Below are 16,721 nucleotides of genomic sequence, written 5' to 3'. Positions count from 1 at the left end.
ATTGTTTTCAGCAACACTGCTCTCTAGTGTACGGTGTGCATACTGTGCATTTGAAGTGATAATATCAGGAAATTAATAACAAAATTAATTAATTCTCAATTGAGTGTTTTTGACTACAGGGCCCCAAATACTGACAAAGACAATATTCAAATGCCCCAAAAAGTGGCCTTATAGTGGCAATATATTTCATAATTAAATAATTATAATTAATTTTGAAGAATAATGAAAGTATTACTTTTCTAGTTGTTTGTAATTTTCACCCGATTAAATATCTTAGAGCTTCACATTACTAGAAAAAAAAAAATCCCTTATATATCCAGGTTTTCCAAGACCACAAGAACCATGGTTCATAAATAAAAATGACAGTTGTTGAGGAAACAAAATAAAATCAGAAATATGTCAGCTCACATTTTGGTTGTCAGCTGTTTTAGCTATTTTTTTAGGTAGTTTTGTCTTATATTTATAAATAATTTAAGTCACAGAATCCACCAGTTAACATTCATGAAACCCTCTATGACATTAAAAAACAACAGCATTTCTGATGTAGTAGTAGCCTTTATTCAGATTGACACTGACACCAGTTACATCGTTCACAGATCCAAAGGCTTCACAGTTAAAATCACTTGCGTTTCACTTGAATGTGAGGGTTTTTTGATGGCGTGCATTCAGAAACACAAAACCAAACCAAAAGTTTACAATTCCTCAAAATGTCCCTGGAGAGGGGAGGGGGTGGGGCGATTGTCTTTGATGGATACTGAATGTGAAAACCCATTCATTGTCCTGTGGAGCAATGGTTTGTGGTGAGGATGAAATATGATGGATGGAGTGGAAGGGACACTTATTTCGCCAGGCAGTCACTATTTAGGCGACCTCCTCCTCGCCCTCCTCTTCAAACTCGCCCTCTTCGGCGGTGGCGTCTTGGTACTGCTGGTACTCGGACACCAGGTCGTTCATGTTGCTCTCGGCCTCGGTGAACTCCATCTCGTCCATGCCCTCGCCGGTGTACCAGTGAAGGAAAGCCTTGCGCCTGAACATAGCGGTGAACTGCTCCGAGATTCTCTTGAACAGCTCCTGGATGGCCGTGCTGTTGCCGATGAAGGTGGCCGCCATCTTGAGCCCGCGGGGTGGGATGTCGCACACGGCGGTCTTGACGTTGTTGGGGATCCACTCGACGAAGTAGCTGCTGTTCTTGTTCTGGACGTTCAGCATCTGCTCGTCCACCTCCTTCATGGACATGCGTCCACGGAAGACGGCGGCTACAGTCAAGTAGCGGCCGTGACGGGGGTCGCAGGCGGCCATCATGTTCTTGGCATCAAACATCTGCTGAGTGAGCTCAGGAACGGAGAGAGCACGGTACTGCTGGCTGCCTCGGCTGGTGAGGGGAGCGAAGCCGGGCATGAAGAAGTGCAGGCGTGGGAAGGGCACCATGTTGACGGCCAGTTTGCGAAGGTCAGCGTTGAGCTGGCCGGGGAAGCGGAGGCAGGTGGTGACGCCACTCATGGTGGCCGAGACGAGGTGGTTGAGGTCACCGTACGTTGGTGTGGTGAGTTTGAGAGTGCGGAAGCAGATGTCGTAGAGAGCCTCGTTGTCGATGCAGTAGGTCTCGTCTGTGTTCTCAACCAGCTGGTGGACGGACAGCGTGGCATTGTAGGGCTCCACCACGGTGTCGGACACCTTGGGTGAAGGCACCACGCTGAAGGTGTTCATGATGCGGTCGGGATACTCTTCACGGATCTTGCTGATGAGGAGGGTGCCCATGCCAGAGCCAGTGCCTCCACCGAGAGAGTGGGTGAGCTGGAAGCCTTGCAGGCAGTCGCAGCTTTCTGCTTCCTTACGAACAACATCCAGTACTGAGTCCACCAGCTCTGCTCCTTCTGTGTAGTGACCTTTGGCCCAGTTGTTTCCAGCACCACTCTGACCTGCAATCATTACAATTTTACGTTGAAAGTCCCGTTCAAAGAAAGTGTGGTGGCCATATTTGGTACATCTTCATGCCTGAGATCCAGAAATCTCGAAAATTGGCCAAAATTGCATTTGCGTCACATAATTCAAATAAGCAGCAATATCTTGCACATGTTGGCCCACAAATGCCATTTAATTTAATTTGGTAAACAGCATTAAAAAAAGATTTCAGGTTGGTAAAGCCAACGCGCCAACAGAGCTTAACAGCAGATGACTTTATTAACAGGACTTATTGCACCATATTCTTTGTTGAATTTTCTCCCATTCATAATATGAGTGCACCATTTTGTATATATAAAGTTTGATAAAGTTACATTTTGAAATCCACCATGTCAAATTTGAACTCCTTCTAGCACCCAACAGAAGACCACATTTAATTGCTGTCAGTGTGGATTCATACTGTACCTACGAAGTGTGAAAAATTATACTGTAGCAGCACATGGTGGAAATAACAAAAAATAAATAAATAAATTGAGAAATTATTAGCTTACCAAACACAAAGTTGTCAGGTCTAAATATCTGTCCAAAGGGTCCAGAACGAACTGAATCCATTGTGCCAGGCTCCAGATCCACCAAGATGGCACGGGGAACATACTTCCCACCTAAACAAAAAGATGGGTACAGTAGGTCATACTAACCAGACATTTGTTTCACACTTTGCTTAACTAAAATCTATACAAAGCAGCATGATTTTTGACAATGAATTTTGGAAATTTGAATCAATGGTTTTTGTGTCATCTTTTTGCTGTGATTATAGCAGCACTCGAGCTGTGTGAAGTCCCTGGTGATCAAATTATCATGTTATCCAATCCAACATGATTTGAGGATGATTCAAAGAGTATCTGCTTGGCTTTTCTTTAGTGCAAAGGAATTTACAATGTGACAATTATGCTTACCTTTCATTAGTGACTATGAAATAATTATAGTAATTATAAGTATAAGTATAATTAAAAATGATTGTCACAGAAATTTAAATCTGAAAACTTAATTTCCACTTTTTTCAGTGTTATTTTATAATTATTTGTATACTAGTATATTTTTTTTAATATACTAGTAATGATTTTGAATAAGCTTATTTATTTTTATAAATTGAGATTAATTTATAGTAATTTATTAACTTTTGTCTTTTTAGTTAATCTTATTTTAGTTAGTTTATATATTTAGATTTTTAGCCATAAAAACACTGCTTTTACATCCCAGAAATGCAATGTTGCCTTATACCTTTTCCACTATACATTTATGTTGCCACCAAATATTATATTAATTTCAATATTGCATAAAGTTGCTGACAATTATTGCTTATGCAAACTTCATGATATAAAAAAAAAAAAAAAAATACCTGTGGCTTCATTGTAGTAAACACTGATCCTGTCTAGCTGCAGGTCGCTGTCTCCATGATATGTTCCGGTTGGATCAATACCGTGCTCATCGCTGATCACCTCCCAGAACTGAGAGAGAGAGAGCGAGAGAGAGAGAGAGAGAGAGAGAGAGAGAGAGCGAGAGAGAGCGAGAGAGAGAGAGAGAGAGAGAGAGCGAGAGAGAGAGAGAGAGAGAGAGAGAGAGAGAGCGAGAGAGAGCGAGAGAGAGAGAGAGAGAGAGAGAGAGAGAGAGAGAGAGCGCACAGGGCGGAGGCCAGAGAGAGGGAGGGGCAGACGGAGACAGAAAAAAAACGAAGATTGAAATAAAATCGTTTTGAAATAAAATAAAAATAAAATCATTATGTCAAATAATTAAATGTCAAATATGTAGTTACAATTTCATGTAGGATCAAAATCAACAATGCTGAGCAAATAATAAAATGCAACGAAAATAATTCGATTATATTATTCACAGTTTACATTTTTTATACTTGTTTTAAAGAATGTTTCTCTAACTTATATTTCGAATCTTGAGGATTAGCCTATGCACATTTTACAGATTCCAATGAATGCGAGGAATGTGATGTTATTTTCTTTAAGCGATTAACCAAATGTAGTCTAAACTCGGATGCATACGTAACTATTATATAGCCTGCATTTGTAATGCATTTTTATATAGATGCTAAATATTAAAACGAAAAGTTGAATAGTTTATTCCCGTATGCTAATTAAACGTAAAGTAGGTCATTCCAGTAGATAGGCACAGGAGGAACCAATTTCAACGATTCAGTCTCATAACTATCAGAATGTATTACCCTGAAAGTAGCTATAAATAAGGTCTAACTGCAATAAATGTGCCATAATTGCATGATTACCACAAGAAAAAGATGGAGAGAAAAAAGGTACTTTTAATTTATTCATTCTCAATCGTCCAATGGATGAGACGTTTCCACGCCCAATGAAAGCACATATCTGCACTCAATGCACCGGCTGTCTCCATCTCCAAAATAGAAAAATCCGAGTTTGAATCGTGCATGCAGCTGACAAAAGCTGCAGAAGGAATCTAACCTGACTCCAATGCATTTCTAGAAGATTCTTTAAAGGGCCGGATAGTGGTCTCGGAGGACATGGCGTGCAAATTCAAATCTCAGACATCCGTTCCCCAAATTCAACGTTCTTTTTACCTTGGCTCCGATCTGGTTGCCGCACTGGCCAGCTTGCAGGTGCACAATCTCGCGCATGGTGCTGCAGGAAGCTCAATGGCGGGGATGCAGGAGTCGAGGGCTGTCTTGTGGCGCACGCTAACGGAGGAGCTGCTGTTTTTTCTGCGCGTCTCTGAGGCTCGGAGATTAACGCCCGCCTCTGAACTACGTCACTGGGCTGAGCGTGTGGTGCAAGATGACGTCATCGCCATGGTAACCAAGACCGGAGGAGAGAAGGAGGACCTTGAGCTCGTGGAGACACCGGATAGGATGCTGCACTCTCCAAGGACCACTGACTATAAAGCTATGTCTGAAAAATATTGCAAAGGGAATGGAGAATGGCTTCTCATTACAGCAATCAACTACTATGGTACTACCATGGGGTTTGTAGTTGGATTCACTAGAGCAGGACCACAACAGAGATGGATTGGTGACTGATACTAAATTATTAGTCAATATCTGGTCCATACTGTGATTTTTTAAATGATGTTTTAGCCCTGAACTCCTAATATATCCTGCTTTAGATTTACACTTTAACAGATTAATGGCCAATGTTCTTGATAATCAATTATAAGAAGTCAGTTTGGGGATATACGTGGCCATATGTAACCATTAGAAAAAAACTTGTAGGTTCCATTCTGTTCGAACCAGTGTCAGAAATCAGCTAGGGACTAAATGCCTGGAGTCTGGAATTTAAAAAAAATAATTTTTCATATGACTAGTGTTGATAAGTACTTTTGAATGTATAATTTGTATTGGGTTTTTATTATTGTTTATTTATATTGCATTAAAAAAATATTCAAATGCAATGTCATTCTTTTAGGTCAAAAATACTATTTATCTAATACTATATATATTAAATGCTTATTTAAAATCTACAATACTAATAAAATCTCCAAACAAACGAACAAACAAATTAAAATTATGCCTATAAGTAGCTGTAAATGATTCACAAGATCATCATAAACATATAGCTGAAATCAGAAATATTTGGCCGGTTATTGGTATAATATACTGAAAATATTTCTAGTAAATTTCTCAGAACACACACACACACACGCACACACACTCACACACACATACACACAAAGCCACATTGATAAACATTAAATTTTAATACATTTTTATTATATTTACATTTCTGCAATTTCATAGCCATTCATTCAACAAAACCGATACAGATATTCAACTTCAATTCACCATAATTTACAGAATAAATGAATACATAAACAGGGTGGGACAGTTTTTGCCTTTTAGCCCAGGCTAAATGCATTTTATTTAACTGTCGTTACAGTACTTTAATGGCATTAAATAGATGAATTCCTGTTATAATTTTAATTAACATAAATTAAACATACAACACCAAAACTACCATGATATGTGAAGATTACACAATCACAGTGTAAACAGGTAGAATTATTGTTTTGCATTACAGTAATGAGATTTGCATGTGTTTATGTCACAATATGTACATTTATACACATTATCTATGAATAATGCATTTAATGTGATGTATGGGAAGAAACCACATCTACTACTCAAATCAGAATGCGGAAACACGCTAAATGATAAGGATCAACTACCATCGGTAGTTTCAACATCCTTCAACACTTGACTAGTTTTACTAGTTCAGTGTGCTCGGACTCCTCCTTCTCTACTGATGCATGTCAAGACAGACTGAGCTCCACGAAACCAGCGGAGCGAGAACAAACACCTGTAAACTCAAAAACAGCTTCAGGAGCGATGTTTAACCCAGACTACCACCCCTCCTCTTAAAACCCCAGTACCTGCGGGAGGACATGTCTGCAAACCTTCCCGAAGAGGACCTCTCCTGTCCCGTGTGCTGCGAGATCTTCCAGGATCCAGTGCTTTTGCCGTGCAGCCACAGTTTCTGCAGGAGCTGTCTGGAGCGCTGCTGGGAGAGAGCGGTCATTCGTAGCTGCCCCGTCTGCAGGAGAAGAGCCTCCAAGAAAAGCCCTGCTTCAAACAGGGCCCTCAAAAACCTGTGTGAAGCATTTCTGCTGGGAAGAGGCCAGAGCAGCACATCTGGATCAAACACCCTGTGCTGGAGACATGGAGAAAAGCTCAAACTCTTCTGTTTGGTGGATCGGGAGCCCATCTGCGTGGTGTGCCAAGCCTCAAAAATGCACAAAGGTCACGACTGCTCTCCCACGGAAGAGGCAGCTCTGGACTGTAAGGTAGAGTTTGACAGTGCCACATTGTCTTGACAAACTGTGTTACATTGTGTTGCTCTCTGTCACTGATTTACAGCGGCAGGGCACAAGAATGCTGTTTCTCAAGTTCGCTTTGACATTAACACAGTGTTCAGCCAAAAAGATCATGGCAGGCTTTCAAACAACACCTTCTGCATTCCCCTCCAAGTTTTCATTGTGGCATATGCGTCCTATTGTATACTGGGAAAATGTGATCAGCTCCATCCAAAATGTGACATTAATCTTTCAGAGTGTACTTGGACAGTTGGATTTGGGCAATGCTGGAGAGAGGAATTTGTGCAGGAAAAAAAGAGAGAGGCTTTCATAGGGTATAGGTCTTTTTCTGAAGAAAACAATGTTAAATGCAAATACAGTTTATCATGCATAGTTTGAATAGAACAATAATGAAACATATTAGCTTTTAAAAGTGAAGAGAAAATACTTACCAAATCTTTTTTTGTGTTAGCATAAAAAGGTGTGCATCCAAACAAACTGTTTTGGTAGAAGCAGACAAATTAGCTAGTGACAGCATGGACAGGTTATGGTAAATGCCCTCCTCCCATAAAAAAAAACATGATATGATTTATCAAGTTTTTAAGATCAAGTGTTTTTTTTAGTATCATACTAAATACTAATAATAGACATAGATAGTAGATAAATACTATAATAGATACTATTATAGTTTTTTCTGTTATATGTTGGGTTAGTTTTTATTTTCCTTTTGCATTTAAATTTTAGCTAAAGATTTAATAAAAAAAATTTTTCAACTATTTTTTTTTTTAGGAACAAACAAACATATATATATATATATATATATATATATATATATATATATATATATATATATATATATATACAAACAGATGATAAGACTAAAATCTGTCTAATTTATATATGAGTAATTTCTTTTTCACAGTTACGATATATATCACAATAGATTTATTTTTGTTTAAAATAAGGTACTTAGAATATAAAAAATTGATACCATATCACAAAAAAGCTAAAACTCTCCTTAAATTATAAAAATAAACAAACAACAAAAACTACAGTAGAACAAATAAGAAATGCTACATACATTGCATGAAGTAATAAAGTAAAAAAAAAAAAAACACTGCATATTCTTCATTGTGTAAATTAAATATATATTTCTTATTAAAGCAGGAATAATAGACTGCTGTCACTTTAAGAGCTTCCCTGATAGAAATATACTGTTCTACATTTTCTTTCACAGCTGTTTGTTTTCAGATCTAAGATCTAAATTATGGTGTTTATCCAAGTATGTATTTAACCGTTTAAGGCGTATAAAGTGGCAAAACTTAATCTGTTTAATACTTCCACACTCTAATGAGTGCCATCTTCACGTGTGCACACTTTTCTGTCTCAAACAGAAAAATTCCCTTTTACAGCTCATTGCATTTTAGCAAAAAATAACTTAAAAAACTTATAAAATAACTTTCAACCACAATGCTTAAAAATGCATGCAAATGATAGGTTTTCTAAAGAAAAGACATAAAATAATATAATAATAATTGGAAAAATGAAACATAAAATAATAACAATAATTCATTTCAGTCAAAGTTTATTTTATTTCAAGTAAAAAATTTTTTTAGCTCTAGTATATGTTAACTATTATAACCCTGGTTTCTTTTTTGATTAATTTAATTCATTATTAATTTAATTAAATATTTACTGTGTGATAGACACTTCTGATGCCGATACCCAAATCAAACTCTCTTACCTGAAGCACTGTTTTACACACATTGAGGAATGTACATGTATCTGTGGTTTTACACAGTATTTAAACAATATTTTATTTGCAGGATAAAATGATTGCTGCCATGAAGGTTCTGCAATTTAAGCAGGAGATATTCAGTAAAACAAGACAATCTTCAGCTATTACTTTGGAGCACATTAAGGTTAATATTACATTTAATCCGTTATTGCTTTTGTCAAAAGGTCAGTCCGTAGTATTTCTTAAATATCAATTATTTATCTTAGCATCAGGCCAAGCGGGTTGAGAGACAAATGAAGGATGAGTTTCTCAAGCTCCATCAGTTTCTTTACGAGGAGGAAGAGCGCAGATTATCAGCACTGAAAGAGGAGGAAGAGCGCAGGGTTGCGGCAGTGAAGAACAGAGATGATGATAACGCTCGGAAGATACTGTCTCTTACAGATATGGTCAGGATGATGGAGCAAACCATAAACGCTGAGGATTTAACATTGCTGCAGGTGAGAAGATTGACATCTGCTGCAATAACACCTTCTTATTCATTCACTGAGTAAGTCATTTGTGTTCATCTTTTACAGAACTTCAAAGCTATCATAGACGGGTAAGTGCGCCTATGACTTTCTTTTATTTCTTTTTGTTATCTGTTGCTTCTAATCTAGTGGTTCTTAACTGGTGGATCGCAATCTAAACGTAGTTCGCAGTGTCAGTGTCACACATGAAAGTTTTCCATTTGGGATGATATTTGCTCCACTATAATCAGTTTACAACTTATTACATATATGACTGAACTGACATCAGCTCAGTTTTTAAGAACTGATACTTCTATGTGATAAAATATTTTGCTTCAAACGTTGGCATGGCAAAATGGTAATTCTAAAGCAAAACCAGTGCTCAAAACAAAATAAAACAAAACAAAAAATGTTTGCAGAACATGGACTACCTTTCAGGACCCAGAAGGCATGTCAGGATTTTTGTTGAACGAATCTAAGCACCTTGGGAATCTAAAGTACAAGGTCTGGGAGAAGATGCAGGCAGTTGCACCTTACAGTAAGTATGTCTTTTTATGTACAGAAAGAACATTGATAAGAATAGCCTACATTTTAACTTTAATATTTCAGAGGGTTAATGTATTATTTTTGTATAGGTACTGTAATTAATGCTGATGTACTGCATGCTGTATATTGGATTTTTGGCATATCAACGTTTATTCAAATGATTTCATCCCAAACTACTTTTAAATGTAAATAACATAAAACTCTGATTGAAGTGTATTAGTAGTATATGATTATCCAGTTTCACAAACAGCTAAATCCTGGTTTTGATAATGTCAACAACACTAGAGAGAAACTGGGGTTGTAAAAGTATTAATTAAAAGGTTAAGTAACCTTTAAGGTACCAGTATGCACCTCTTATAGGAGTAAATGAGGTACAAAAGTATAACCTTTGAAAGGCTACTGCCCCAGTGTCAGCTTTTGTACCTTTTCCTGAGGACAGTACAAATGTAACCTTACACAAATGGATGTATAAATACCCACAAATCATTTATTTTACAACTGAAATCATGCAATAATATGGGACTTGTTATGTGATGTAAAAATGGCTGACTAGTGATTAAAGTTATCAGTTATCAACATGTGTTATAGGCTACCTCACAAACATTTTGTATATGTTTATAATGTCTGTCTTTGTTCATCAGGTCCAATAATTCTGGACCCAAACACAGCCCACCCTTGCTTGATGCTGTCAGACGACCTGACCACTCTCCGCTATAGCACCCCAAACCAAGTTCTCCCCAGTAACCCTGAGCGCTTCCACATCAGCGCAGAGGTGCTGGGCTGTGCTGCATTCAGCTCTGCGAGCCACAGCTGGGAGATCGAGGTTGGTGACAATGAGGACTGGATCCTGGGCTTGGCCAGTGAGCGTGTGAAGCGAGATCAGGAAGTGCCTGCCAGACCAGAGAATGGCTTCTGGACCATCTGTCTACGGGATGGGCAATACAGGGCTATGGCATCACCCCCAACTGCTATAAAAGTGGAGGAGAAACTGCAGAGGGTCTTGGTCCAGCTGAACTGGGACAGAGGGGAGGTGGTTTTTTCAAACCCATCACGTCAAGAAATGATATACACTTTCAAACATGTCTTTACGGAGAAGTTATTGCCGTACTTCTACACACAAAGTAAACATCCTTTGCGTATTCTCTCCAAGCCTGTGTTGGTGTCTACGTGAAAGATGCTTAAAGTGATTTATAGTTAATCATAGAGTTCATTGTGCAAAGTAGCCATAGGCAGTTATCTTAATGTGCCTGAGCAAGCAGATCTTTACTGCTAATAAACATTCAGGCAAGTGCAGTTTCTGAATCTTCTCTCATTTGCTGTTTGTCATTACTGTACATACACACAGTATGAAACAATTTATAAATTGTGCACATGACAACAGCTCGACAACAAATTATAATTTTTTCTTGTGAATAAACACTTAAGCTTTAAATCAACATATGTGGTTTTGTTTATTTATTTTATTTTTACCTTAAAATATAAATTTCAAAATCTTTTTGATGGTACACTGATTTACAAAACTGACAAAACTAACGGCTTCCATTTTTTTCCCCCTCGCTGCTGCCAAACGTTTGTTCTGAGTGTGAGAAAAACATTTGTTTGATAATGATATTTCCCCCCATTTTAACTTCTTATTATCCAATGAAATGTTTGATTTTTGTGATAATTTTTTTTTTTTTTTTTTTTTTTTTTTAAAGATCAAAAGGATTAACAATGCAGAATAATTTTCACATCATACTTTGATCATATTTACCAAGGGTGCTGATATTTTTGGCCATGACTGTATGTTCCGAGTTTGTTAATTTGGTGAAAAAGGATTGCGGCAAAAACTGCACATATACACTGAAATACTGAAAAGTGATAGATTTAAGACAGTGGAGTCCACTCACTTACCTGCAGGGGGCTCTAAAAATACATAAAACTACATACAGTTGCCATTTTCAAAGCAGAGAATGATAATTTGTAAAGGACATCAGGACTAGTGCAAATATTGTAACCCCTTTGTGAGACTAGGCACACACACACACACACACACACACACACACACACACATGTATATATATATATATATATATATATATATATACACACACATTTTTACAAAAATTCTATAAAAATGACAAAAATGAAACAAAAAGTGTGAAATTTATTTTTCATGGTCCAGATAATGATACTGTAATTCCAATCTTTTTTTTCTGAGTTCCAGAAGGATAGGCTTGTTTGTGACCAAGTTGAAAAGGATAACCGATGTTATTAAAAAGACAGAGCAGTAGTCTGGTTTGAAACAGAGTTTAAGACATTACATGTTCTATTTATTTTTGGTATTTTTTTAAAACCTGTAAAGACTAAAATTGTTCCCATGCATACTATAACACAACACCACTATATGACATGATTCTATCACCCTGATTGGTTGATGTTGCCGTTATTAATGGATTGGGGCCAAGTGTAATCTTTGCTTGACCCCAGTGATAACTCTTGAACCAACACAAACCTGAGATGCAGAAAAGATAAGCCACTGGATACACTTGTGTCGGAGCCAACATTGCCTTATGGGATCACATTTTAACTTAAACAGGAAAAATATGATAAACATGATTGAAACTGACAAATAACAAACGTTTGAACATTCGATTAAATAGATTTATTTCTGAGGACTTTCCTTATTTTTGCTCTGTGTTTTGCTTACACATGGTGGCGCCACAAGTCTTTAAATAAGCCTTTAAATGTTATATTCAGATTTATTCACTGTCAATTTTATTTGTATAGCTCTTTATGCAGTACAGATTGTTTCAAAGCAGTTTTAGAGTTACAGACAATAAAACAGTGATTCAACAATGCAAACAAAGTTAAACTCTGCTGTAATATAGTTAAATATTAATGCTTAGAAAGATATATCCTATGTATAACTGCGTATAATGTAGCATGGTTAAAAAAAAAAAAATTCAGTGTTGCAGTTCAAAGACATAACTGAAATAGAGTCTAAAACCTCCAGTACAATTTATATTTTTTGCTAAAAATATCCAAGTTGATTTTATAATAGGTTCAATGATTATTATAGGTATAAGAAGCAAAATGCAGAGCAATGGTATTTCAGTTACTACTATAGTAGCATGTTAAATAGTTTTAACAGCATGTTATTGCTATAGGATGTCATTCATTTGAGGGCTTGTCTTTTTCCTTACAGCTTAACTTCTTCACACAAGATTCAGGTAAGAATGGTACTTTCTCTAAGCGGGACAAGTAAGTTAAAGGCTGGATAGTGCTGCTGATGTTTACAAAGGCAAAACAGACTGGCTGCACATAGCAAGTGAAGACCTGATGTGAATAATGGTCTTCAAATGGGAACATAGCAACTGGAGGGAGATAGTTGCTTATGATTATGATCAAGATAGACAGCACCATCTTAAAGGCCCGTCGTTTCATAGGATTCATCTCATCTTTACCAGAACCTCTTGAGCGTTTCAGGGCCCAGAGAATGGCCACGTTACACACCACCATCCAGGTGAAGGCAAACAAGACCTCACCAGTGAACACCTTCTCAAAATTGTGGATTCCTCCAACAGTTTTGGCCGAAGCGTAAGCAAAAGTGAGGAGTAGAATCACTATGGTCAGACCGATCCTGTATTTGATGTCCTTCAATTGTCCGAATGCGATGGGGAAGAGAACGGCTATAAAGCGATCCAGACAGACGCAGGAGAGGAAGAGCGGCCCACTGGTGTCCTTCACACCATAGGAGAACTTTAAAGCCATCCAAGCCATAGCACTCCTCCAGTGGTAGAGATTGAGGAATGATATTATTGTCATGAATCCAAAGTAGGCGTCCATGAAAGCCAGGCAGCCCAGGAAGATGTCAGAAGTTAAAGGATCATTTCGGGTGCTTATAAGGTTTGCGATGACCAGGATGTTGGCAGGTATTCCTATGATCACATTGAAGGATTGCATAGTTAGGTCAAACATGATACCACTCACCATTTGTTCGCACCCTCCAAATACACTGACAGTGTATGTCGTGTTGACTGAATTGGTTGTCAAGTTAGCGGAAGGCAGGTTGTTTCTGAGGATGGTGCTGACACTTGTGTCGTAGCGCAGTTGACTCTCCATGAAGTGTGAGGAACTGAAACCAGTGAATGAAATTCTGGAATAAGCAAAAATGACAAATTATGTTATGTGAACATTTTAAAATGCTAATATCCTTTGCCATGCCTGTTGACATTAGGGACAACTGTTTTAGAATTTTATATCAGATTTAGACCTTTTGTTGTCAGAAAGATCCTTACATGGTGACCAATCCTTCTCCTAGATCCACTGTCCTGCAGAGTTTCGATCCAATCCTAATACAATTCACCTAAAGAAGCTAATCAAGGTGTTCAGGGTTACTTTAAAATAACAGAAAGTTGTGTTGCAGAACGACAGGAACTGAAGTCTGTAGGATTGTAGCCCTCCAGGAGGGGTGGTGACCCTTACTCTACACTTCTCAACTCTGGACCTCAAGATCTAATTTCCTGAAGAGTTTAGCTCCAACCCTAATCAAACACACCTGAACAAGCTAATCAAAGTCTTCAGGATTAATATAAAGTTGCAGGTAGATGAGTTTAATCCAGGATGGAGCTAATGTTTCCAGGAAAGTGGATCTCAAGGTCCAGAGTTGAACACTTTCCTTAGTGGTAATAATGCTGTTTAATCAAGACAATTAGACCAGATTCTATCTTAAGGCCAATTTGTAGATCATGTCTGATTTTGAGGCAATACATCAGCTATGACAAACAGTAGATCTTCTCCTGAGGATATTATCTTGTTATCCTGTTGCATATCCCAAGAGCAGTGGCACCACTGCACAAACACAAGTACACAAAAACACATCTGTGCAGAAACACCTGTCAAAAGGGAATTCCACTGGGGTCCATACAAAAACGACACAAGACCCGCCCTGTTTCCTCAGCTTGGTTATATAAGGGTAGACTTGGCTATGTGAGGCATCTGCACTTGTACATTGTGAAGAGTACTGATACAAAATGAAACACGTTTTTTGTCTTTTAATCTTTTATTGCATGTATGATTAACACAGTGTTTCACCAACCATGAAGTACTCCCAACACTGCACATTTGATATGTATCCCTAACTGAGGAACTTGGCTCCAGACTGCTGGTGGGATGGGGTTCTCCAGATAGAGTTGGGAACTATGTTGGGAACATTAACTTATTTTGCACAATATATCACAAAATAACTTTTAGTTCAACTTTAATGGATATTAAAACTTAAATTGTAGTTATTATAAAACAACGTCTGTAAGACTGAGGAACTACTGTGGTTCATCTGTCACATTTATAGCATAGCTTATGGGAAGCACCACCCTATTAAATCTTAAGAGACAGCTTTGGGTGTTCTTGTCATGCCATTTTCTTTACCACTGGTCCACTGGAGCCTTGAGGGCCCTTGTGACCCTGTGCATGTCCCTGAGCTACTCCCTTTGCCTTTAGGCTAAGAGCTCTCCAGTGGCACGTCTTCTAAACGTTAAGGAGGCTCTGAGGGATTGACACTGTTAATCAATTGTGTTTTTCTCTTTCACCTCTGGGGGACATCAACCAGCTAGAGGTGAACAATGGAAACATGATTTTGAGAAGTGTCAAAGTTATTCGAAAAGTTTGTTGTGAGCTATACATGTACATCAGTGGTTCCCAACCGTGGTACCAAAGTACCCTGACACAACATCCAAAATGTCTACTGTTGGGGTACTGAAGGACAAATGGTTGAGAAACACTACTCACACACTCTAAATCAATATTATTCCCAATAGCAAGCCAACATTAAACACATAACTGACCATTTACTTAATGCACATCACTGGTACTGGTCATTATTTACTGTAATTCAAAGAAAAGAAAAAATACTTTCTGCTCCATTAAAATGTATTAAGCTATATTTGAATCAACTTTATTTTATACCACTGACATAATCATAACCCTGTGGTAAGGTAATCGACAAAAGAGCCACAACCCAACCACTTCTCTGCTGCCAGCTGTGGCCAGCTTCCAGCTTCGGAAATAAAACATCATCAGCTGCTGAAAGCAGTTTGTGGCAGTTTTAAGGTATTGTGCCCTTTCATTGATTAACAAACTAAACTGTAAGGTAAATCTTTAAGGTTTGTTTTTTTGAGTAGCTCCTGCTTCATTCCCCACCAATCTCTGTCACTTCTGCTGAAGCTAAAACTGTAGGATAATGCTTGTTAATAATACTGCACAACAAAGCTAATCAAGTTTCATAAATGAAATATTTAATAATAATAATTGTTCACCAGGGAATTGGTCACAATGTTTTCTTTCCCAAAAAAAAGCATTATACCAAGCAGATGCTCTTTATATAAAAAAACACCCAAAAAACAAAAACAAACAAAAGACTGTGAGTCTGACATCCCTATGAAATCAAGACTCAACTTTTTATAGTTATAGTTACACTCATAATAATGTTGGCAATATTATGACACGATAGATGTTGAAACTATATTTTGACTACAGTAGACCAGAAATGCAGTTATTTTCCAGCATGGTAGTCAATGTGATGCTGTCTTAATTGTATAAAATTTCTAAATCACTCTTTTGATCATATGCTTACTTCATATAACTGATAATCTCATTGTGCTAATTAATTTAAAAGTCCTGCAATAGTATTATTAAATGCCTTAAACTTTGAACCAGAACATAATCAGTTTTTCATGTTCAAAAGAACAAGTATCTGGTTGATTTAGTTTTTTTTACTCTCGACCTACAAGTCTCATATTTCAATTGTATACTTTTTTTTTGTTGGCGTCTAACTAGTAAAATTTTAAAACAATCAGCATACTCTGCAAATAATTAGTTATAATAGTGTTAAAACACAGTCCTAGCATATGAAATCTTGAAAGATTGTACCAAACGTACCAATAAGCTCCCAATATCAATAGTCATTTTACTTGTATATTATTATTGAATAATATTGTTTGTATACAATTCTTTATGGTTCATATGGAATTGTTGAAAATACTCAAAGCATAACCCAAACAACTGCAAGATTATCATGATTTTTCCCATAATCATTCATTTAATGTTAAAAACCAATGGCACAACTAATATGACATAATGAAAAGGCATGCATTACAGTATTTAGGGTTATGAATACACATAACATGAACACTGAAAAGAGAGAAAAGACAATGAAAAGCATG

At 37.3% G+C, this 16,721-nt stretch overlaps 3 protein-coding genes across 3 annotated transcripts; 1 reads left to right on the top strand and 2 right to left on the bottom strand.

The window, feature by feature from the left end:
- Positions 1-539: 539 nt before the first annotated feature.
- Positions 540-4,775, bottom strand: LOC113067674 (tubulin beta-4B chain-like). The gene is made up of 4 exons (XM_026240066.1): positions 4,505-4,775; positions 3,302-3,410; positions 2,454-2,564; positions 540-1,919 (listed from the first exon to the last, which is right to left on the bottom strand). The coding sequence occupies exons 1-4, from the start codon at positions 4,559-4,561 to the stop codon at positions 862-864; spliced, it is 1,335 nt and encodes a 444-aa protein (XP_026095851.1). The 5' UTR covers positions 4,562-4,775; the 3' UTR covers positions 540-861.
- Positions 4,776-5,654: 879 nt separating this feature from the next.
- On the top strand, positions 5,655-10,953 carry LOC113067673 (zinc-binding protein A33-like). Its single transcript, XM_026240064.1, has 6 exons — positions 5,655-6,720; positions 8,556-8,651; positions 8,734-8,964; positions 9,043-9,065; positions 9,393-9,511; positions 10,161-10,953. The coding sequence occupies exons 1-6, from the start codon at positions 6,322-6,324 to the stop codon at positions 10,688-10,690; spliced, it is 1,398 nt and encodes a 465-aa protein (XP_026095849.1). The 5' UTR covers positions 5,655-6,321; the 3' UTR covers positions 10,691-10,953.
- A 1,435-nt stretch (positions 10,954-12,388) lies between these two features.
- LOC113067604 (G-protein coupled receptor 183-A-like) lies at positions 12,389-13,704 on the bottom strand. The gene has a single exon (XM_026239962.1). The coding sequence runs from the start codon at positions 13,621-13,623 to the stop codon at positions 12,673-12,675; it is 951 nt and encodes a 316-aa protein (XP_026095747.1). The 5' UTR covers positions 13,624-13,704; the 3' UTR covers positions 12,389-12,672.
- Between the last annotated feature and the right edge of the window lie 3,017 nt (positions 13,705-16,721).

Source organism: Carassius auratus, linkage group LG28B (assembly GCF_003368295.1).
Source record: "Carassius auratus strain Wakin linkage group LG28B, ASM336829v1, whole genome shotgun sequence".
NCBI lineage: Eukaryota > Metazoa > Chordata > Actinopteri > Cypriniformes > Cyprinidae > Carassius > Carassius auratus.
The sequence above is the reverse complement of the archived record's forward strand: the minus strand, read 5'-3'. Positions and strand labels throughout refer to the sequence as shown.